The sequence below is a fragment of the Scyliorhinus canicula genome, chromosome 11, assembly GCF_902713615.1.
Source record: "Scyliorhinus canicula chromosome 11, sScyCan1.1, whole genome shotgun sequence".
In the NCBI taxonomy this organism is placed as follows: domain Eukaryota; kingdom Metazoa; phylum Chordata; class Chondrichthyes; order Carcharhiniformes; family Scyliorhinidae; genus Scyliorhinus; species Scyliorhinus canicula.
This window is the reverse complement of record NC_052156.1, coordinates 30,258,014-30,282,673: the sequence shown is the minus strand read 5'-3', so window position 1 is coordinate 30,282,673 and position 24,660 is coordinate 30,258,014. Positions and strand designations below refer to the sequence as shown.

General features: G+C 47.3%; 1 protein-coding gene across 4 annotated transcripts in view; it reads left to right on the top strand.

Annotated features, from left to right (window-relative positions):
• raf1b (Raf-1 proto-oncogene, serine/threonine kinase b) overlaps nucleotides 1–24,660 on the top strand; it is a 170,304-nt gene that overhangs the window by 103,106 nt on the left and 42,538 nt on the right. For all 4 annotated transcript variants that reach the window (XM_038812686.1, XM_038812684.1, XM_038812683.1 and 1 more), the window contains 7 exons: nucleotides 686–788; nucleotides 900–1,048; nucleotides 3,490–3,615; nucleotides 3,719–3,872; nucleotides 12,848–12,875; nucleotides 14,236–14,363; nucleotides 16,597–16,714. In XM_038812686.1, the coding sequence (XP_038668614.1) occupies nucleotides 686–788; nucleotides 900–1,048; nucleotides 3,490–3,615; nucleotides 3,719–3,872; nucleotides 12,848–12,875; nucleotides 14,236–14,363; nucleotides 16,597–16,714 (806 nt within the window). The remainder of the gene's footprint in view (nucleotides 1–685; nucleotides 789–899; nucleotides 1,049–3,489; nucleotides 3,616–3,718; nucleotides 3,873–12,847; nucleotides 12,876–14,235; nucleotides 14,364–16,596; nucleotides 16,715–24,660) is intronic.

Sequence of the window (24,660 nt, the reverse complement as noted above, 5' to 3'; positions counted from 1 at the left end):
TGAAGCTTCTATCTATGACCCCCTCTGCCTCCCGAATGATCCGACGTTCATCCAGCTCAAGCTCCAGGTCCCTAACACGGTTTTTGAGGAGCTGGAGTTGGGTGCACTTCCCACAGATGAAATCAGCAGGGACACTGACGGCGTCCCTCACCTCAAACATTCTGCAGGAGGAGCATTGTACTGCCTTCCTGACATCACCTCTAAATCTGGAGCATTTTCAACCTTTTTCCATGGAATTGGAAAGTACAGAATTCTTGATACATCGATGGGATTCAGGTCTTCCACAGTGACCTCTAGATCCATATTATCATTCTTTCAGTAGTTCTTTTTATTATTGTAAGTGGCAGTGTAATGTGTTGAAACATTGATGCACACACCATTGGAATGGTGACCTATGGGTTGGCACATTTGATGTCCATGACTTGCAGATGCCAAACATTTCCGAACAGAGTTAAATGCAAGAAGGATAATCATTAATCTCAGCAGCTCCATGTGACTAATTGCCAAGTGACATTATTGAGTGTTTAGGAGTAAGTTAGCTATGCACAGGCTTACTCTGCTACTGTGTGAATAGGGAACAAAAATATCTTGGAAAGGGGGATGTTTCATTATTTGAAAAAAGCTTATATTAACCTCTTGCTCCAATGCTCCATCTAACGCCATTAATCTCTTGCTCCATCTACAGCCCCAAGTACCGTATAGATTGGACCACAGACGCTACCTCATTGATTGGTGAAGAGCTGGTGGTTGAGGTACTAGACCACCTCCCTCTAACTACTCACAATTTTGTAAGTACTTCAGCTTACGTTTGATTCAGTTTGCACACTCTTCAGTAGTTTCACCATTTTAAACCAGTAGTTTCACCATTTTAAACCATTTTCATGTTATCTTGTTCAAAGGTCCGCAAAACCTTTTTGAAGTTGGCATTCTGTGACATCTGTCAGAAATTTCTCCTAAATGGCTTCCGGTGTCAGACCTGTGGCTACAAGTTCCATGAGCACTGCAGCACCAAAGTCCCTACCATGTGTATCGACTGGAATAATGTTAGGTAATTGTGAGAACTTTTGTAAAAATGTTTAGTTGGTTTCTCCGAGAGAAACCATTCTAGTGAACTGAGTTATTTTAGAAGTATTACCTATATTTATGCTATGTACACAAGCTCATCATCGCTGGCAATAACGGAGTATTGATCCTGACTTGAACAACTGCCGGCAAAATGATTGGCTATTTGTACAACCCGCTGATTCAGTAGGAAGACATTGAATTCACGCTCGATAATCTCGGAATCTGAGTTTTGGCATTCAATTATATTTTGTGAACCTGAAAGTTTGGGATGTGTTGCTTCTTAACACTCTGGATAAATCACATTGGAAAGTTGTGCAGGATGATGGGAACATGGACTTAAACATTCTAGGTGCCACTTCCCACTGAGGTTCTGTGGTATTTATCTACGCAGCTCCCAAAGATAATAGCTTGGACCCCTGTCTTACAATTCTCTTGAAATATCAAGGAAGGTCCACATTCACCCATGGGAGCCCTCATCGTGGGCCTCCTGGCTGCCCTGTTTAATTGTCCATTTGTTTTTTTTGTCTGTGATACAGAGGTGATTCAGGATCTTCCTGGGACCCTTGTACTAGGCAGCCCCATCAGCAGGTTTGACGGCAGAGGCGCGAAAAATCCAAAGAGTTACCTTGCTGCTGCCTATCTATTCTGACCTGTCTGAAATTTTATATGGGCATAGAGTGGCAGCGGTTGGCTCATCCTTCCTTGGTCCTATTGTGATCCTTCAAGAACCTCCCCCTGCCACCGTCATGGGGATGGGGCCGAAAGCTTTACCTGCACATACTGGTGTCAGCAAGACACCAGTGTGTGTGCGTGGGTTTCCTCCGGGTGCTCCGGTTTCCTCCCACAGTCCAAAGATGTGCGGGTTAAGTGGATTGGCCATGCTAAATTGCCCGTAGTGTCCTAATAGTAAGGTTAAGGGGGGGGGGGGGAGTTGTTGGGTTACGGATATAGGGTGGATACGTGGGTTTGAATAGGGTGATCATTGCTCGGCACAACATCGAGGGCCGAAGGGCCTGTTCTGTGCTGTACTGTTCTATGTTCTATGTCCTTTGTTAGTCTCCTAAGCCCTCCCTCACCAACATCATTGCCCCCTTTAATTCTTCCCCTTTCACCTCTTGAACCTGACCCTCCTGCCACGATCTGTGACCCTTATCTGGGCTCCTCGACGTAGTGGGACTACATGCAGTCCCAGCAATAGCTACTGCTCCTAGCTGGAGCTGCTGGGCCTACAGAGTTGCCAGTCACCTGATTGGCCGACATCTCTCTAAAGTGGGACTCCTGAGAAAGGGGCGGAAATCTCGCCTTGAAGCAAGTAATACTAGCAAGTAAAGTGCTATGGGGCAGCCATCAGGATCATGGGCGGCCTCCCCCTGACTTTGGAGCTGGGTGCATTCAGCCCAATGATTCAGCAGAACTGTCTTCCAGTTATGTTTGCTAGGTTTTGGTCAGTCTATTAAGTAGAGTGTTTTACAGCAATGTTGTTGCACGGTGTTCAAGTTTTATGTATTCGGTGTTCATGTATCCTGATCATTGAACGTAGCACAGTACAGGCCTTTCGGTCCACGATGTTGTGCCGACCATTTATCCTAATCTAAGTTCAAACTAACCTACACCCCTTCAATTTACTGCTGTCCATGTGCCTGTCCACAATTGGTTAACATTTGTCAGAATGCATGGGCGGCATGGTGGCGCAGTGGTTAGCACTGCTGTCTCACAACTCTGAGGTCCAAGGTTCGATCCCAGACCCAGGTCACTGTCCGTGTGGAGTTTGCACATTCTCCCCGTGTCTGCCTGGGTTTCACCCCCACAACCCAATGTGCAGGGTAGGTGTATTGGCCAAGTTGGATACTCTAAATTTATGTAATTTTAAAAAAATAAACAAAAACATTTGTCAGAATGCATTAATTGGTTAGCTATTAATGTAATATCAATTTATTTTTGGCTGGGGTTTTTGGGCAACTTAGACGATTACAGTGATTTCCCAAATTGCTTTATTGCCTGTTTTTTGGCCCATTTTGTCCCTCCCAGTTGGTTGCACTGTACAGCTCTTATTTGGTGGAAGAATGAAAAGAACAACCTATGGACACATAGGACAGGATGTTCTGGCCTCCTCCTGCGATACATCTTCTGGCGGCAGAGACGGTTCACGGCTGACCGCTGGCAGGAACTTCCGGTCCTGTCGCTGTCTGCACCATTTTGGTCTCTTCAGCCTCATGCCATGACTTTATCTCAAAACAACAGTTGTTTTCAAGCCATTCTCTCCTTCTTTAATTTCAGTTGAAGCAATCAATGTATTTTCCATAAATATGTGATTATTTTATAATTTATCCTAGGATCAAGGACATTCTAATTGCAAAATAATTGTAGTAAATAAATTTTGCATTTAAGCAATTCTTGCTAGCTCACCTTTTTATCCTCTGCCAGAGCTTATCAAGCAGCCACAGCATACTCCAGACTGTTCCACACGTCCAACAGTGACGGGGTACTGCCATCTATTACACAAATGTCTACACGCCGAGTACGCGAGTCATTTTCACGACTTCCTGAGAGGCAAGTTGGAATCATTGAACTAATTTCAAAGAAGTTCCATCACAGCTTGTTGTCTGCCTCTTGGGCTGTTCTTAGCTTGTGCTTTTCTTTTTCCCGTTTTCAGCTTGCAGTACAGGCATTCCAGCTCCCATGCCTTCAACGGTCCCATGCCTTTCTCGTCCACAGAAGGTCAGCTCTGTCAACGGCAAAGGTCTTCATCCACTCCCAACGTTCACATGTCCAGCACCACCATGCCGATTGATAACAGCATTATTGAGGTAAAAAGAAATGACACTTGTCCCCAGGTGCTTTGACAGAGCCCCCTAAATTTATACGTGTCTTACGAACATGCAGCTGCTCAGAACACATGGGCCTTTTCTGACTTTGCTTTGACTCGAAAATTTAGTTTTCATTTGTCATTCTAAATAAATAATGGCCCAGACCTACCAATCACAGGATTGGAATGGATTGGATTGGATTTGTTTATTGTCACATGTATCGAGGTACAGTGAAAAGAGACTGGATGTATGACCCAAGATATGCCCCAGGACCAAGTGGCTATCCCGATACGCTGACACCGGTGGGAATTACCCGGGACGTTTGAACTACTGACGAAAAATTTCCCTGCTCCTTGGAACCCTCCATGAATGTCTCCGATTCTGAGTTAGAGTCGGAGACTTGGGATGGTTCTGACTTATTTACCTCAACAGTTACCCAGGAAATGTTGACCAAAAGTTCCTGGGCGACATGATGGCACAGTGGTTAGCACTGTTGCTTCACGGCACCAGGAACCTGGGTTCAATTCCTGCCTTGGGTGACTGTGTGGACTTTGAGTCTATGTGCGTTTCCTTCAGGTGCCCCAGTTTCCTCCACAGTCCAAAGATATGCAGGTTAGGTGGATTGTGCGGAGTTATGGGGATAGGGCTGAGGAGTGGGCCTAGGTGGGTACTCTCTTTTGAAGGGTCAGTGCAGACTCGATGGCCTCCTTCTACACTGTAGGGATGGTGTTTTCCCAAAAAAGACTAGGTGACATTTTTGAGCACAAAATCTGGTGTGAATCGCATTGGCTGTTCCAACGCAATTCCCATCGCGATCTTCCTGCACTTAGTCATTTTTTTTGGAGGGGGACGTGATTTATTTTTATTTGTCCACGGGATGTGGGCGTCGCTGCCTGGACCAGCATTTATTGTCCATCCCAGAGAGTCAACCACATTGCTGTGGATCTGGAATCACATAGAACATAGAACATTACAGCGCAGTACCGGCCCTTCGGCCCACGATGTTGCGCCGTCCTGTGAAACCCCTCTAAAGTCCCTCTACACTATTCCCTTATCGTCCATATGCTTATCCAATGACCATTTGAATGCGTTTAGTTATGGCGAGGTGAGGACGGCAGATTTCCTTCCCTAAAGGACATTAATGAACCAGATGGGTTTTGGCAATCGACAATAGTTTCAAGGGCATAATTTGACTTTAAATGCAAATTGTTATTGAATTCAAATTTCACCATTTGCAGTGGTGGGATTCGAACCCGGGTCCCCAGAGCATTACGCTCTGGATCATTAATCCAGTGACAATCCCATTACACCACTGCCTTCCCTGCATGATTTATACCGCCATTAAGAGGAACGGGGCACAGTTTAAACATGCTGGCAGGTCCGACTCCTCAGGGATCGGGGCACCCTTTTTAAAGGGTATCCAGATCTTAGAGTAACGCTACAGAGTGGCCGCCCCCCAAATCGCCACTACCAGCGCACCTAGGTGAGCATCACCATGCTATGTGGTTGCCACTGATTTGCCATATCTCTGACCACTTGGGTTTCAATGGCCTCTGAGCACACCTGAGAAGCTGAGATCAGAACAAAGCGCATGACATGCTGGGGGAGATATCAAAGGGTTCCAACACATCAGAGGGAAGATTGACATGCTGAAAGACAGTTTAATGATTTTCAAAAGTACAGACCCCAATCCGGGAATGACCCACGACCTGAGCCCACCCACCCCCGACCCACAGCTCCCCTGAAAGACTCCCCTTGGCACCCTAGAGGTAGGTGTAATGAGGGTGCTCATCCCCTTGCTCCCCCTCGGAGTCCACAACGCCAGGTTGGCACTGCCAATGGGGACGGGATATTTTGGCAAGCCCATAACGGGTTGTTGCTCACTTGGGGATGAGGCCTTGCCAGCTATTTTGGGGGTGGAGGTGATGGTGGCTGCAGTGTAACTGTGAGATTGGGGTTCCCTTTAAAGATGGTGCCCCAATTTCTGAAGAGCGGAATCTGTTAGCATGTTTAGGCCCCGTCCCTTTCAAGGCCAGCGCAAAACCTGCCCCTCTCTAAAAATATTTCCAAATGCTGTTGAATAACACCTGATTAGCACTGTCAGGGTCAGTCGGTTTTCCCACTGGTGGCAGCACTTAGGTATAATTTGGGAGAATCGGGGCCATAATCTCACTGAATGGCCAGACAGACTCAAAGGGCTGAACGACCTACTCATGTTCCTATTTCTTAAGCTGAATTTAGCACAAGACGCCATTTTAGTAAAGGAGTTGAAGCCAACACCAGGAACTACTTAAGAAGTTAGTTGCCATTTTAAGATGGCTGCTTATTAAAGAGGCTGCAGAGCATTTTGGTGCCTAACACTTCAACAAATTCCCTTTCCTAACAACAGCCAGCTGTTTGGGAATAGACAGACATTGATGTCAATTTCAAACTGTGTAGGTATAATGATACAGTTTCATGCTCATTGGTCCTGGAAGTGTGAAGAGCACATCTGAAACACATTGCAAGAATTTCTGGGGCACTTTGTCAAGACTACACCAACAGTCGAGCAAAATTTATTCCAAAAATTCTCTACGGATTCCACTTAAACAGACTAAGAGCTGTGCTGCTCCACATTGCCAGACAGCTTATAATGGTAACCAAAGGGCGACACGCGGCACAGTGGTTAGCATTGCAACCTACGGCGCTGTGGACCTGGGTTCGAATTCCGGCCCTGGGTCACGGCCGGTGTGGAGTTTGCACATTCTCCCCGTGTCTGTGTGGGTTTCACCCCCACAATCCAAAGATGTGTAGGTTAGATGGTTGACCACGCTAAATTGCCCCTTAATTGGAAAAAAAATAACTGGGTACTTTAAAATCTTTAAAAAATTAATCGTGACCAGGATAAAGTGAATATTTCCTCATGGACATCTTGCTAGGGAATCCGTCTTAGACTGGCTGGGGGATGTGAGGCGGACATGAGGTTAGGCAGAGCAGTGCCAGCTGCTACAACAGGAGAGCATCAGAAGGACGTGGCATCCTCTGCAGAAATCCCTCCCCGGCACCCTTGCAGGTACAAGATTATAGGACATCTCTGCTCCTCCACAGGGACAACCTCTCTTGGTCACTAACTGTTCTGCAACATACTGCTACCTCACGTCTTCAGGGGAAATGGGTGCGACGGACCCAGGAACACTGCACCATGAAAATTACATCTAATTAGCAATTGGTAGCATTGTGGATAGCACAATTGCTTCACAGCTCCGGGGTCCCAGGTTCGATTCTGGCTTGGGTCACTGTCTGTGCGGAGTCTGCACATCCTCCCCGTGTGTGCGTGGGTTTCCTCCGAGTGCTCCGGTTTCCTCCCACAGTCCAAAGATGTGCAGGTTAGGTGGATTGGCCATGATAAATTGCCCTTAGTGTCCAAAATTGCCCTTGGTGTTGGGTGGGTTTTCTGGGTTGTGGGGATGGGGTGGAGGTGTTGACCTTGGGTAGGGTGCTCTTTCCAAGAGCCGGTGCAGGCTCGATGGGCCGAGTGGCCTCCTTCTGCACTGTAAGTTCTATGAATTCTAAACCTTGCCTGTTTCTGGTTAGTGTCTGCAGGTGCATTCGAATAATCAATTTACGTGAAATTGTGTGGACTTGACATTTCGTATTAGCTCAAACAAATCCTTTTAACAAAATAATCCCACATCTCAAATCCGTATTATACAAGATATTCACATCCGTATACCCTCCAACATTTTGTGACGCTGATCAGCTGAGGTGTCTTCAGCTCCTCGTGCAGCACAACACATCGCAGGAGTATAAAGTGACTTTGCGATGGTCATTTTATTGTAGATTGTTTTTGCAGCATTTCTTCTTGGCACGTTGCCATGTGCGATGGATCCCCCATTCTTTGGACAAGGATTATCACGTTTCCTTTGTTCACAATCACCAAACCATTTCTGGAAAAAAGAAAGTCCTGCAGATTGTTTGGGCGAGGTTAAGAGCATATTGAGGCCACATGTAGGATTTCCGCGATGAGCTGAAGTACTGAATCTCCATTTCACGTTCAGTTTTCCTGTAAAGATAAATTGTTCTGGATGTGGGTAGATTATAAGGAATTAAATAATTTTACCATTAAAATAATAATTTCCCTTGGCATTCTCGTGGATAGTTTAGTTAGTTGATGACATGGAGTTAAAGTTCTTTTGAAAATTGAGTAAGCATTCTTTGAATGGTTTCATGGCCGTTTCTATAACTATGAATTTTGCAAATTTATGACAGTCATGTTTGGTACATATGTGTGCCTTCAATTTGACCAGCTGTGGTTCCTTTTGTTTACATCTCCTTGTCTGCAATCTTGCTGCAGAGTAAAATAATGAATCACCCACTATTGGCATCCAGTGACAATGTGCAAATCCTGAGAGCTAACATTCTGTAGAAAATTTGAAAGGTGGGGTTTTGACAAAATAATAATGTTCACTTTTCAAGGTTTGTGGTTTCAGTGGAAGCGGATAAAATTAGATTGTCTCAAGGCTGGCTGATACTCATCAGAACCTTCTCCGAACTTGCGAGTTAGTCCAGGAAATTTGTTACAGACTGCAAACAAGACAGGATGTGCTTTCAAAATGCTCTAGCAGACAAATTGTCATTGATCTGGTACTTTGTTTAGATTTGTCACTTGTGGAGTCATCATAGATCCTGGGCTGGATTCTCCCAAAATAGGATACTGTCCCCCACGCCAGTGTAAAAACACTGGAGTTTTACTCCAGAGATTCCAGGAAAAAAGTACAGCTAATTCAATGCCCTGCAGGGGGCTAGCAGGGACCCGGAGTAATTCACGCAGCTTTAGCTGCAGATTTGGGCCCTGCACTTCTGGTTTTGGGTCCGCGCATGCACACGGCAGCGGCCTCCAGCGACTGCGCCAAGCTCCATGGTGGACTCGGAGCGCAGAGGCAGACATAAAAATTAGACCCCCCCCCCCCCCCGGATCGGCCACGTGCCCGAACATTTGACTGCGCGGATCTAACCCCCGGCCACCTATAAGGTACCCACCCGGTGTCCGATATTTTTTTTTCTCCCCCGCCCCTCACCTGGGCGGCCGCAGACTGAGTCCGGAGTCCACAGCCACCACGCCAGCATCTTGACCGGCAATAGGTGGTCAGTTCCACGCTGTCGGGAACTCAGCCGGTCGGGGGCGGAGGATCACTGGCTGGCCTCTGTCAATGGGCCCGCAGCCATGTGGAGTACTCGGCAATCACGCTGATTCTCAGGTCCCAGAGAATTGCCAGACCAGCCCCGGGCCCAAATTGAGCGTGAAATTGGATTCTCCGCCCCTGTGCCGAATGCGATTTTGGCACGGGGCTGTAGAGAATCCAGCTCCCTGTTTTCAGCTAAGGTGGTCAATTAATTCTGAATCTCAACCTCAAACCACAGGAACAAGTTGATATTACATCCATATTGCTATCTTTAGCAAAGAACCCATGAGATGATACCAGCTCCGAAAGTCAGGCCCATGTGGCAGAAGCACTGAGGGAAATGAGGAATGTACTGTGGATGGAGGACTTCAATTTCCATCAACAGGCGTGGCTCAGTATCACCACTGTTGACTCAGTTGGCTGAGAGCTGAAGGATCAATCAACCAAATTGACCTTGTGTAAGATGGTGAGACAACCAACTTGAGTTAAAAACCTAGCCAGTCCTCGCCAGTCTACCTATCACAGATGCATCCGCATTTGACGGAATGAGCACCACGCAGTCATTGCAAAGACAAAGTTTCCCTCTCGCACTGAGGCCCCACCAGTCACTTCGGCCACCCACCATTGTGCTGTGTGGCATTACCATTGTGTAAATGGAATAGGTTTTGAATTCATCTACCAGATCCAAATTGTGCATTGATGAAATGCTGTGCATTGCCCTGGACATCAAGGCAGCATTTGAGCAAGTGTGGCACCAAGGAATCCATGTACAATTGAAGTCAGTGGGGATTGGGAGAAAGCCTAGTACAAATGGAGATTGTTGTAGTTATTGAAGCCCAATTGACCTTAGCCCCAGGACAAACAAGCTGGGCTGAAGGGCCTGTTTCCATGCTGTAAACATCTATGACTCTATGTTCCTGCAGAAATTTCTCTGGGTAGTGTCTTGGGCCCAATCTGTATCAGCTGCTTTGCAAAAGGCCTGCCCTCTATCATGGGGTGGAAGCTTGTTGCGGTGTCGGTGGTCGCACTCATTGGCAAGGGAGCTGGCGAAAGACTCGTGCTGCTCCTTTTCAGGAAGACCCACTGAACCCCAAGCCAATCAAGCAGTAGCAAGGTCACTGGGCAACCGTCCTCTGGAACCAAGGTCCAGAGGCAACACTCTTGCCAACCAAGAATCACCAGCCTATCAGAGGCAACAGCTCATATGATTAGTAGTGCCACAGGGGAGGCCGTGGCTGCTGCAGGGTAACCACCTACTGGAGTCTGAGGATTGCGGAGAGAGCCAGGTCACAGGTAAGTAATGTGGGAGGGTTGGGGTTTCATGGGTAGAGGGATGTGGAGAGAGGGGTGTTTGGTGGTTCTGCATCAAGGGCAGGGGCTGGCTCTCAGTGCACCCTGCCCTTTCTGATGCCGAATCCCTTGATTAGCCACTGAGTGCCTTTGATTGAAAGATGCCAGCCTGCAGATAACGAGCTTGCTGCACAGTGTCAGCTGGTGTGCATGGCAACAGGCCCATCTGTAACTGGGTTAGTATCAGCAGTGGTTGGATAGAAAGGTTGACCAGGGCCTCCCTGTCCAAGATTTAATACTGGCAGAGACTGAAAGGTGGCAGTGCACAGGTATGCCATCAACCTGCCTAATTATATACCCTACCTACCTTCAAGCTTGCCAACAGTGAGTAGATTTACGACTGAGTTTAGGAGGAACTTCTTCACCCAAAGCGTTGTGAATCTATGGAATTCCTTGCCGAGTGAACAGTAAAGGCTCCTTCATTAAATGCTTTTAAGATAAAGATAGATTGTTTTTTTTTGAAGAATAAAGGGATTAAGGGGTATGGTGTTCAGGCGGGAAAGTGGAGCTGAGTCCACAAAAGATCAGCCATGATCTCATTGAATGGCGGAGCAGGCTCGAGGGGCCAGATGGCCTACTCCTGCTCCTAGTTCTTATGAAACTGGGTCTGTATTCTTTAGAATTTTGAGAAATGAAAGCTGATCTCCTTGAAAATTACCAAATTCTTACTGGGTGTGACCCAGTAGATGTGGATAGGATGTTTTCCCTGGCAAGTGACCCGAGGACACAGTGTCAGAATAAGTGGGAGGCCATTTATGACTTGAGGTGAGGACTTTTTTTCACTCGTATAGAGGGTGGTGAATCTTTGGAATTCTCTACCCCAGAAGACTTGAAGCTCAATCAGTGAACATGTTCAAAAAGAAGTCGATAGATTTCTGAATACAAATGATACAAATGAAAAAAAAAAGTAAGGTTAAGGGGGGGGGGGGGTGTTGTTGGGTTACGGGTATAGGGTGGATACGTGGGTTTGAGTAGGGTGATCATGGCTCGGCACAACATTGAGGGCCGAAGGGCCTGTTCTGTGCTGTACTGTTCTATGTTCTATGATAGCCAAGAATAAGAGGCGGGATTCTCCCTTTTGGGGGCTAAGTTCCCACGCCCGCCTGAAAACAGGCTAGAATCATTCCGGACCTTTTCCTAGAAAGTCTGGGATGATTCTCCATTCTCTATGGGGCTAGCACAGCCCCAGCGTGCGTCCCGCAGCTCTGGCTGCCGGCGGGGCCTGCTGCCCAGGCTGCGCATGCGCGCGGCTTCCCACTTCGGCGCGGTCGACACTGACATGGCAGATGGAGATTGTGGGCCGCGCGGAGAAGGTAGGTCCTCCGATCGTGATGGCCCACCGATCGGTGGTCCCTGCCCACTGCTGTGGCCCCCCCCACCCAGAGTCCGGTTTTCCCTCCCCCCCCCCCCCCCCCCCCCCCCAGGACCGCCACCATGGCCGTGGGTCCGAGCTCCCACCGGGTGGTATTAAGTTAGAACCACACCGGCGGGACCGCGCCGCACAGCTGGCAAGCGATTCTCCGGTCCGCGGAGAATCACGTCCTGGCGTCGGAGCGGCGTGGCGGGATTCTCACGCCGCCCCGGTGATTCTCTGTCCCGGCATGGCGTGAGAGAATCCCGCCCAAGGACAAAGTGGGGGGAAATGGTATAGAGGTAGATGACCATCCATGATCTGTTTGAATGGCAAAGCAGGATGGACCGAATGGCCTATTCTTGTTCCTATGCACACAATCATCAGGCAATTACCATCTTCAATAAGAAATAGTCTAATTTCAACCCGACTTTCAATGATATTACCATGGTTGTGTCCCTACCATCAACAACCTGAGAGCCAACCTGACTGGAAACATAGTGGAACAAGTCACATAAATACTATGGCTGCAAGAGCAGTTTTGAGGCTGCAAATTTTGTACTGAGTAGTTCAGAGTAGTTCACCTCCTGACTCCCCAAAGTCTTTCCAACACCTAAAAGACACAAGTCAGAAGTGTGATGGAATACTCCCCAATCTGCTTTGATGCATGCTTGATTGGCAACCGAGTGACTATAACTATAAGCCACTAGTTGACATGGGGGAGATTTAGTTTGGCTGCCATTTTTTAAAGAATATTTACTGCTGCTGTCTGCTTCTTCCTTTTGAATTTCCCCATTTTAAGTAAAAATGTAGATTTACTAATTCAGCTTATTATGTTGCTTGATCTTTCCGTTTTTATCCTCTGGCTTGAAGAATAATGCTAATTCCTCTTTTGAATGAAGACTGTACTGCCACCTTCCCCATCTTCATAAACCATACCAGCCTCCCCGAACAGGCGCCGGAATGTGGCAACTCCACAATAACTTCGTTGAAGCCTACTTGTGACAATAAGCAATTTATAATATATAATAATAAGTGAATCAAGTTTCTTCAATTCACTATATATTTGTGGTGATGATAGTCAGAAATAATATATTTATTTACTTTTACAGGATGTAATAAGAATCCACAGTCAAAGAGGTAATTTGATTATTTTATATTCTTTCTGTTAACACCAAGCCTGAGTTTTAGTAAAGTTGGAGGGTCAAGTGATCTTATGCCAACATGCAGCAATGATGCATCTTTTTTTTTCCAATCCCTCATCTTCTGCCTGTGGTGATGAACCATGTGGTATGCCAGTTGCTGGACAATCATGGTGCTTACTGACTTGTTAGTAGGTGCATCATTCTCTTTATATATATATATATATTATACCATTCAGTACATTTTACCCAACCCAGTTTTTTACCAGTTGTAACTTTAAAATTTTTTAATGAGTTGGGTGTCTGGCCAACCAACCGAACTGAATCCCTCCAATCTGCTGGCTGGCAGAAAGTCTGGGATTTTATTTCCCAAATTCAAAACTTGAGGACATGGTGTTCTACTTAAAACTTTGAATCCCGTACTTCCCCCACTTGACTTAAAGGTACATCTCAATTAACAAACCCCAGACCCCCAAAAATAATAAGGGTAAAAGAAATGGGAACAAAGGGAAATCAAAAGCAAGGACTCTAACAATATACAGTACAAGGTTATTTGAATCCATGTTAGATGGATTTTCAGTTTGTCAAACTTCATCAGTGCCCTAGACTACTGTGGGGATTCCTGATTCAGGTTATGGATTGTTAATTTGCAACAGAGGGTTGTCTTTGTTCCAATTTCCCATAGTCAACTTGACGTCAACTGGACCCCAAAGACACTTTACCAGACACTCCTCTGCAACTATTTTAATGAAACCAAATAAACTAAATTAAATAAACTGAGGGACAAATTAAAACGAGCAGCTCCTTAAAGGGACACTGCCTTAAACAAAAATAAATCATACATGAAACTTAAAACATCAAACCAAAATATGATTAAAAAGGTCAATAAAGCACCCGTGATCCCACGGGGCCCACTGGGCATGGAAGGCCTCAATGGTGCCCATGGACACCGCATGCTCCCTCTCCAGGGACATCCAGCCATGAATGTGGCCGCAGTAGAGGATCAAACAGTCAGGTCGTCCGCTTCCTGGACTTGTTTATAACAATTTTGGCCAGGCCCAGGAGTAGATTCATGAGGAGGTCCTCCTCCCTCTCCGCACAGATTGAGACACAGGCCTCCAATGACTGGAGGCAATAATTGGTTATTGAACAACTGATAAGTGTGGGTTTGAGCGCTGATTGTGTGCACATTGACCCCGGCATATAATTTTCAAGACATTATGATTACACCAGATTTACAGTATTTTGAACTTGCAGAAACACAAATCCAAAATAAATTGTGGGTCGGTTTGAGTAGTTTTTTTAAAATCTTGAAGCCCAACATTAATAGTAAACCGAGGTCATGTGTTTTTCTCCAGTTCCTGCATCAGCACTGTCGAATAGTCCACCCAGCTTAAGTCCAACACGTGATTCGAAGCAAAAGTCTCCAGTTCAAGCTCACAAAGATAGAAGACCATCAGCGACGTCAGAAGGAATAAAGAAGATTGTAAGTTGAAGTGAATTGGTGCAACCTAATTAAGAATGTATGCAGAACCATTCTGCTTAAGACTCTGGATTTGGATGCATTTGCAGTGTTTGTAGCATGTTGTGCATAGATGAAAATACTTCAGTGGGTGACTACATTCCCAGGAATAGAAGTATCAAAAAGCTGTGGGGTGGGATTCTCCGCGAACCGACGGGGCGGGCAGCCCCGGCGTGAAGGAGTGCCGTGAACCACTCTGGCCTTGGGCCACCCCGAATTATCCGCACCTTCAGGGACTAGGCCGGCGCCAGAGTGGTTTGCGCCGCTCCGGCTGGCGCGGAAGGGGGTTGGCGCCACGCCAACCGGCGCTGAAGGGCCTCCGCTGGCTGGCGCATGCACGGGAGCACTAGCGTGTGCTGGCGTCATCCCAGCGCATGCGCAGGGGGTAGGTTCATCACCGCGCCGGCCATCGCGGACTGTTACACCAGCCGGCGTTGAGGAATAGAGTACCCCCAAGGCACTGGCCCACCCCGCGGATCGGTGGGCTCCGATCATGGGCAAGGCTACCATGGGGGCACCCCCCTGGGGCCTGATTTCCCCCGAGGACCCCGGAGGCTGGCCGCCCGCAGAACCAGGTCCCGCCGGTAAATACCTGTCGTAACATACGCCGGTGGGACCGGCCGAAAACGGGTGGCCACGCGGGTCGGAGAATCTCGGGCCGGGGCGCTGCCAACGGCCCCCGATCGGCACGGCGTGATTCCCGTCGCCCCCCCCCCCCCCCCCCCAGCCAAATCCCCGGCGCCGGAGAATTCGGCAGCCCGCGGGGGCAGGATTCACCCCCCCCCCCCCCAGTGATTCTTCGATCCGGTGGTGGGGGTGTCGCTGGAGAATCCTGCCCGTGATCTTTAAAATTATATTTTACAAGACCGTTCCCTGATAAATGACCCGTTCCCAATTTGTAATACAGCCTGGATTCAGGCTGACAGGTGAGAAAACAAACATTTTGTGAATAGATCATTTTATTTCCATTCATAATGTATAAAAAATCAATTGTATGGATAATATTTCTTGCATCATGTCTTGCTTGTCTTTAATGACTGATCTGGGAGGAAGACAATTTAGAATTTCTATTTTAAATTGTACTACTGACACTATTGGTCAGTAAATTGCTTCTCTTCATATTAAAAACAATTGGGCCTTTATATTAATTTAGCAAAATGTACTATGACATGTCCTCCTTACCTCCAGCGGAAAGAGGAAGTGAACTGAAGTCGAGGCAAATCTCCCTCACCTAACTGGAAATGGGTTTTAATATCTGGGACATGGATGTTAGACACATTCCCTCACGGACGCACAAAGAAAGTTCAGAGGACTTTACACACTTGTTCATTCAGCAGCTTCAGAGCAGCACAGGCAAAAGCTCGGGAGGACATTGTCTGTTTGTTATCACAACCAGTGAGCAGGAACTGGGGTGAGCAGGACGAAGGAGCTTCTCAGAGATGAGAAATAGGACAGAATTTTATGGTCCTGTTGTGGCGGGACCGAGGACAGAAAAAGCGGGTAGTCGTCCGATCCCTCCAACAGGACGGGCTGCAAAATTGCACCAATAATAGCTTTTTAAAAAATGAACCTGGATGATGAAGTAAAGTACTTGATTTCTTTTTTTTCCTGTCAATTTTTACTTGCTTCTCCCGCTGAAGATGTGAGCTCTTCTTAGAATATGGTCCCATAGTCATCCCTTATGAGTAACATGACTATTATTCATGAGTGAGCTTTGGCAGGGCGTGTTTCCAGGTAGTTTCATCATGATGGACGTGGCAGCTGAACCCAGCCCAACGCACGTACTCTTATTCAGGCTCTGCCAGCAGTAATCTTTGGGTGTTAACCTGAAGTGAGAATCCTCGCAGGCTCTCCTTTCCTTCACCCAGGAATGCTGAATCCACTTGTGCTCAACTCTGCTGTACCAACCGAGAGCACAGACTCAGCAGATTGGACATAGAATTGCGTGGGCTGCCCATGACAAACCTGTTGCCTGTAACTTAACTTGCAGAATTGCATTTGAACAGCTTGGTAAGTAAGAATTGAGCCCTAACTGCATTCAAGAGAGTTAATGGAGTAAGATTTTTGATAAATTAGTAACTTAAATCAGGAACATTGTAGAAGTTTGAATGATTAATATTTCTAAAATCAGTGCTTAAACAGGTTAATATTGTCTCAGATATTTTCCTGTTGGTTTGAACGCTCATCTCTGTTACAGCGCCCACGTGTTCAAAGGGACTCCAGTTACTACTGGGAAATAAAAGGCGAGGAAGTAGTATTATTGAAACGAATAGGTTCTGGATCCTTTGGAACTGTGTTTAAAGGAAAGTGGCACGGTAAGAAACTGATTGTTTTCAATATCTAGCCATCATCTAAATGAGTTTTTTTCTTTAAGCAGCCTGCAACTTAGACGGTAGGAAAACTTGAACTGCCAGGACAGCCCTGCCAAACGGTCAAGCATTGGAACTCTGAATTTTTATATATTAATTACAAAATTCTGGAAAGGAATTCAGCTAATCTCCGATGAGTTATCTAGTTGGAAGCTCTTTCCTGAATAATCAGAGCTTCTGTGGGTTTTATCTTTAACTGACTTTTATGTGTTGACCAACATGAAGGATGTTCATGTTGGGGAGTAAAAATGTTCCCACTACAACCATCTATTGCCAAAGAGAAAATGCTAGAAAATCTCAGCACGTCTGGCAGCATCTAGAGGGAGAGAAAGAACTACCGTTTCGAGTCCAGATGACCCTTTGTCAAAGCTAAAAGACATTGAAAGTGGGAAATATTTATACTGTGAGGTGAGAGATTGAAAGATGAGTCATAGCCACAGAAACCAAAAGAAGAGCGTGCTAATAGCCACAGAAACCAAGGGAACAGAGTGGCAGTCCCCAGGGAGAACAATAAGATGAATCATAGCCACAGAAACCAAGGGAAGAGAGTGCTAATAGCCACAGAAACCAAGGGAACAGAGTGCTAATGGCAGTCCCCAGGGAGAACAATAAGATGTGAAAGCCCAAACAGCAGAGAAACTAACTTCAGAGGGTAAATGGTCACAGATGTAGATGTGGAGGGAGGGGAAGGGGGAAGCAAAGAGGAGAAAAGGTAAGATGGGGAGGAATATATATATAAAGAAATACAAGAAAGAAAGAAATGGTAAAAGCCAGTTAAAATGAAATGGGATGAAAAAAGGTGGCGAGGTGGGGTAGAGCTAATCATCTGAAGTTGTTGACACAACCATCTTTTGTCTGTATCAAGCACTCCTAAGGCTCACTGGAGCATAGCCACGTGCAAAGCTCGCTCTACTTTCACCCAACAAGGAGCCTTAACCTCAGCTTCGTAAAGCACACTCTTATCGAACCAATGGGACTTTCATCACATTTATTTTTCCGTAAACCTACCTCTGGCCTCTTCTGAGCGAAATTGACAATTTTCTGTTTTCCCATTCTTAGAAAGTAGGCATTGCTTGTGAGGCATCGCTTGTGAGGCAGTCATTTATTGACCAAGCCTGGTTGTGTTGCACTGCCACCTCCTTCATTTTCGTTCTTTCATCAAAAAGTGAAAAGGATGATTGAGGATTTGGTGGTGTACTGGTAATGATATTGGATTAGTAATCTAGAGGCCAAAGTTCACAGAGCAGGTGCTCAAATCCCAACATGGCGGCTGGTGGAATTTAAATCAGCTGATTAAATCTGAATTTGAAAAGTTGGTCTCAATAATGATGACCATGAAACCATAATTGATGGTTGAAAAACCCCATTAGGTCTACTAAAGTTCTTTAGAGAAAGGATTGATTTATTTATTCATTCACAGGATGTGAGTGTCACTGGCTGGGCCAGCACTACCCATCCCTAATTTGCCCTTTGAAATCTGACCAAGGCAAGCCAGCAGCACGGTTTAATTCCCGTACCAGCCTCCCTGAACAGGCGCCGGAATGTGGCAACTAGGGGCTTTTCACAGTAACTTCATTGAAGCCTACTTGTGACGATAAGCTATTATTATTATTATTATTATTATTATTGTTACATGGGGTGAATTTAATTGGCTGAAGACTAGAATCTGATCCTGGAGACCTCTGGTTGGATCATCCATTTGCTACTTCCAGTTGAATATTGTTGCAAATGCTTCAGCATTCTCGTTTGCACTGATTTGGTGGAGCCTCACCCTTTTTGTGGGTTGTTTGATTGTCTATCACCATTCAGGACTGGATGTGGCAGGACTGCCGATCTTATATCTGACCCGGTAGTCGTGGCACTGTGCAAGTATTCCTGTGTTGTAACTTCACCAGGTTGACACCTCATTTTAGGTATGCATGGTGCTGCTCCAAGCATGCATGTCCTCCTGCACTGTTTGTTAAACCAGGATTGATCCCTTGCTTGATGGAGCAGAGCGATTCTGAAACAGAGTGGCATCTGAACAGAGTGGCTTAATTGGGAATTTGGAGACAGTGGAAAGTTCTGATGATAAGAGTTAACTCCGAGCTACAGGAGCTGACCTGTGAGTGAAAGGTGGGAGGAGCAGAGCACTCCCAACACTTGGCGGCGCTAAAAGAGTTGTTGACATCAATTTCTGAAGAGTTCTGAAAAAGAGACGTTTCTACTGGTTATAAGTTTAAGGTAAGAGTCTTTTAGCTAAAGTTACGGCAGGGGAGCTCAGTCCTGTGTGTTGCACCTGGGGCATATGGGAATTTGTAGACGCTCCTTGCAGTTTGGATGACCACTTGTGTGCGAAGTGTTGCTGGTTTGACCAACCGAGCTCCATGTTTCAGAGCTTGAGCATCGGCTGCAGGCACTGAGGTGCATCCGCGAGGTTCAGAGTTATGTGCATAGCACATTTTTAGATGTGGTCACCCCACAGTTTAAGAAAGTGCAGTCAGAGAAGGAATAGGTGACACCGGTTAGAAGAAGGGCAGCATGTAGGTCATTAAAGAAGCCCCGGAGTGCAACGCACTCGAAAGAACCGTTTTTCTGTGTTGGAAAACAGTGGGAGTGACAGTGTCTCTGGGGAGAGCAGCCAGAGCAAGGTTGACTGCAATGTGGGTGGTTCAGCTGCACAAGGTGGGAGGAGAAATAGTGAAAGAGCATTAGTGGTAGGATTCAATAGTGAGGGGTGCAGACAGGTGACTCTGCGGCTGCAAGCTTGGCTCCAGGATGGTGTGCTGCCTCCTTGGTGCCAGGGTCAGTGATGTCACTGAACAGCTGCAGAGTATTCTTAAGGGGGAGCGTGAACTGACAAGAGGTCAGGGTTCACATTGGTACCAACAACCTGGAAAGATGGATTGGGTCCTGCAGCAAGTGTTTAGGGAACTAGATACCAGATTGAAAAGCAGGACCTCAAAGGCTGTAAACTCTGGATTACTCCCAGTGCCACGTGCCAGTGAGTATAGGAATAGGTGTATAGAGCCGATCAATGCAATGGAGTAGGAGGGATGGCTTTAAATTCCCAGATCACTTGGTCGATTTCTGGGCAAGGTGCGACCTGTACAAGTTGGACGAACGGGACTAACATCCTTGTACGGAGTTTAGCTAGTCCTGTTGAGGGCTTGAGGTTTAAAATAATTTGGCAGGGGGATGGGATTTGTGGTGGAGGAAGAGTAGAGAGCGATGCACAGCCAAATATAGAAGAAAAACCAAGTCAGTCTGGAAGGCAGAGTGATTATAGACCAAGTTAAGCCACAAGGGAGTAAGTAGTATGGCAAGGCTGGATGGCAATTATTTTAATGCAAGGAGTCTTTTGAGTAAGGCAGATGAGTTGAGGGCGTTGATTAACACGTAGGAATATGATATTATTGCCATCATGGAGACATGATTGAGAGAGGGGTAGGACTGTCAAGAATCTCAATATTCCTGGTATAGAATCTTCAGGCGAGGCAGAGGGGGATGTAGAAGAGGAGGTGGTGTTGCAAGGAGTCAATTAGACGGAGGAGGGGGGTGGAGAGGGGGTGCGAGGGGACTACTGACGACTAGGGGGCTTTTTGGAGGTTGGAGATGGAGACCAGATGGCGGAGGCTGCCTAGGGGTGGGCCAGGACATGGGCTAAGGGCTGTCCTAGGAAAGGCTGATCGACAGGGGAGGGGGGAAAGAGCCACCCCCGACCAGACTGGTTACGGGGAATGTTCATGGACTGAATGGGCCGGTCAAAAGGGCCCATGTGTTCGCACACTTGAGGCAGCCAAAAGTGGATGTGGCTATGCTACAGGAGACACACTTGAAGCTTGGAGACCAAGTTAGAATGAAGTTGGACAGGTATTTCATTGGGGACCGGACTTTAAAACAAGGGGTGTGTGGCCATCCTGATTAACAAAAGGGTGGCATTTGAGGTAGGGACAATAGAGGCAGACCCGGGAGGCAGATTATTATTATGGTTAGCGGGAAACGGGGGGGGGGGAGGGGGTGGGGAGAATGGCCCAGCTCTAGGCCAGGGAAGGTATCAGCAATGGCGAAAGATCTGCGGGGGTTCATGGAGCCCATGGGAGGGGTTGATCCGTGGAGATTCAAGAGGCCATGGAGCAAGGAATATTTATTCTACTCTCATGTGCACAAGATATGCTCCAGGATAGATTTCTTTGTACTGGATAAAACACTGTTAGCGGGGGTGGAGGACATTGAGTACTCCGCAATTGTGGCATCAGACCACGCGCCGCATTGGATAGACCTGCGGGTAAGCTTAGGAAAGTCCCAGCGCCCACAGTGGAGATTAGATGCAGGGCTATTAGCGGACAACGAGATCTGTGAGGGAGGCCATTCGGGGGTATATAAAGAACAACGACACAGGAGAGACCGCGGCTGGGGTGCTGTGGGAGGCATTGAAGGTGGTTATTATGGCCCACCGGGAGAAGACTGAACGTGCGGAGCTGGACAGGTTGGTAGGAGAAATCTTACAGGTGGACAGGAGATATGCGGAATCTCTGGATGAGGAGCTCCTAAAGGAGAGTCAGAGACTCCAAATGGAATTTAGGCACCTTTCCACAGGTAAAGCGGAGGAGGGTAAAAGGGGCAATATATGAATATGGGGAGAATGATAGCAGGATGCTTGCACATCAGCTGAGGAAGCAGGAAACGGCAAGAGAAATAGGGAAAATAAAGGATATAAGGGGGACGGTAGTGATGGACCCGAGGCGGTTAACAATGTGTTCCGTGAATTCTATAGTCGATTGTATGAGTCGGAACCGCTGGTCGGGGAAGAGGGTATGAATCAATTCCTGGAGAGGCTAGAGTTCCCGAAGGTTGATGAGGAGCTGGTGGAAGTCCCGGTGGGCACAATTGGGCTTGGGAGGTGACAGACGGATTGGGGGCAATGCAACCGTGTAAGGCTCCGGGACCTGATGGATTCCCAGTGGAATTTTATAAAACGTTTTCTGGGCTACTCGGGCTGCTTCTGGTCAAGGCTTTTAACGAGTCCAAGGAGTTTGGAGTGCTTCCCCCAATGCTTTCACATCAATCTCTCTCATCCTGAAGCGAGACAAGGATCCCGAGAGCTGTGGATCGTACAGGCCAACTTCCCTTTTGAATGTTGATGCTAAATTGCTGGCAAAGATCTTGGCCACCCGAATAGAGGACTGTGTTCTGGAGGTAATCGGGTAGGATCAGACAGGATTTGTGAAGGCCAGGCACCTGATGCCCAATATTTGGCGGCTTTTTAATGTGAGAATGATCCCAGTGGAGGGGCGCGATGCTGAGGAGGCAGTAGCCATGGACGCGGAGAAGGCTTTCGACCGGGTGGAGTGGAAGTATCTATGGGATATTTTAGGCAGGTTTGGGTTTGGGCAGGGATTTGTGGATTAGTCCGGCTGTTATATCGGGCTCCGGTGGCAAATGTGAGAACCAACCAATTCTGGTTAGAATACTTTAGTCTCTGTAGGGGGACAAGGCAGGGATGCCCGCTTTCCCCATTACTGTTTGCCCTGGCAATAGAGCCCTTAGCAATGGCCCTTAGATCATGGAATGCCTGGCGACGGTTAGTGAGGGGGGTCCGGGGGGAGGGGGGGGGGGAGAGCACAGGGTCTCTCTATGCGGACGACTTGCTGCTCTATTGCTCTATGTCACAGACCCAGAGTGGGGGATGGCCGAAATCATGGGGATACTAGGAGAATTTGGACGATTTTCAGGCTACAAGTTAAATATGGGAAAGAGCGAGATGTTCATGATCCAGGCACGGGGGCAGGAAAGGAGGCTGAAGGAGTTGCCTTTTAAAGTGACTGAGAGGAGTTTTAGATGTCTGGGAATTTAAGTGGCGAAGGATTGGGGGCAGCTTCATAAGTTAAATCTGGGCAAAGCGGTTGATCAAATGAAAAGGGACTTCCGCAGATGGGACATGCTCCTACTGACGCTGGCGGGGAGGGTCCAGACGGTAAAGATGACGATCCTTCCGAGACTGCTCTTTTTTTAATGTCTTCCGATTTTTGTCCCAAAGGCTTTTTTCAGGAAGATGAACGCGGCGATATTGGGTTTTGTGTGGGCGGGTAAAACCCCGAGGGTGAAGAAGGCTGTCCTGGAATGGGCTCGCGGAGAGGGGGACTTGACCCTCCCGAGCTTTATTAACTATTACTGGGCGGTCAACATATCGATGGTCAGGAAATGGGTAGTGGGGGAGGGGTTGGTTTGGGAGCGAGTGGAGGCAGCTTCCTGCAAGGGTACGAGTTTGGAGGTTTTACAAACGGCGCCTCTGCCATTCTCGCCAGCTCGGTACTCTACAAGCCTTGTGGTGGTGGCAGCCCTAAGGGTGTGCGGGCAATTGAGTCAACGCATGAGATTGGAAGGGGCGTCAGTGTGGTCACCAATTTGTGACAACCACCGGTTTGCCCCGGTGGGGGGCTGGATGGGGGCTTTAAGAGATGGCAGCGGGCAGGGATTAAGAGATTTGGGGACCTATTCATCCAGAACTGCTTTTTGACCTTGGAGGCACTAGAGGAGGAGTTTGAGTTGCCGGGTGGGAATGGGTTTCGGTACCTTCAGGTGCGGGACTTTGTACGGAGGCAGGTTCCAAGCTTTCCTCGCCTCCCCCTGAGGGGACTACAGGACAAGGTGATGTCAAAAACAAGGGTTAGAGAGGGGAGTGTTTGGAGATATATAAGGAGCTGATAGAGTGGGAAGGGGCCCTATCAGAAAGGTGGAGAGGAAGTGGGAAGAGGAGCTGTGAGGAAAGCTGAAAATTGAACTGTGGGGAAAAAAGCCTTGAAGAGGGTCAATTCATCCTCGTTGTGTGCCAGACTTAGCTTGATCAAGTTCAAGGTGGTCCACAGGGCCCACATGATGGCAGTCCAGATAAGCAGGTTCTTTGAGGAGGTGGAGGCCAGATGTGGGCGGTGTGTGGGTAGCAGGCGAACCATGTACATATGTTTAAGGCATGTCCGAAATTGAGGGGATTCTGACAGGGATTCGCGGATGTTATATCAGAAGTCCTGGAAGGGAGGGTGACTCCGAGTCCAAAACTGACAATATTTGGCGTATCGGAAGATCCGGGGGCCAAGGGGGGGGAGGGAGGCCAATGTCCTGGCCCGAAGGCGGATTTTGCTGGGATGGAAGAACTTCGAGCCCCCGAAGTCAGAGTGTGGGTCAGCGATATGGCAGGGTTTCTCAGTCTGGAAAAAAAATCAAGTTCACCGTGAGAGGATCAACTCAGGAGTTCGCCCGGAGATGGCAACCGTTCATCGATTTCTTCAAGGAAAACTGAACGTCAGCAGTAAGGGGGGAGTGGGGGAGGAAAACAAGAGACATGGCAATGTTAGATAAGGACAGGGAACTTAGAACACGGGTAATTAAGGAATAGGGCGGGGGTAGTAGGGGATGTTGTTTTCTGTTTATTTGGTGTTTTACGCGTGTCGGCCCACGCGGTTGTTTAAGAAATGTTAATGTGTTAAACTGTGAAAATTACAAATGCTTCAATAAAAGATTTGCTTAAAAAAAGATAAAAGTAGTCAATTACTAGAGCAAGGAGTGATGATATCTTAGAAGGCTCCTCAAATTAGGTCATATGGAACTTAGAAACAGAAAGGGGGCACAATCACATTGCTAGGAGTTGCTACAGGCCCCCAACAGTCAGGGAGAGATAGAAGGGCAGATATGTGGGCAAATCTCTGAGAAGTATAAAAATAATAGGGCAATAATAAAAGGGGATTTCAAATTCCCCAATGTTAACAGGAATAGTGAAAGTATGAAAGGCTTAAAAGGGGTGCATATTTAAAAATTTCATCCAGGAGAGCTTTTTAGGCCCGGGCGTAGAAAGTCCTGCAAGAGAGGGGAGGGTGATGGAACTAGTTTTAGAGAATGAAGCCGGGCAAATGGTA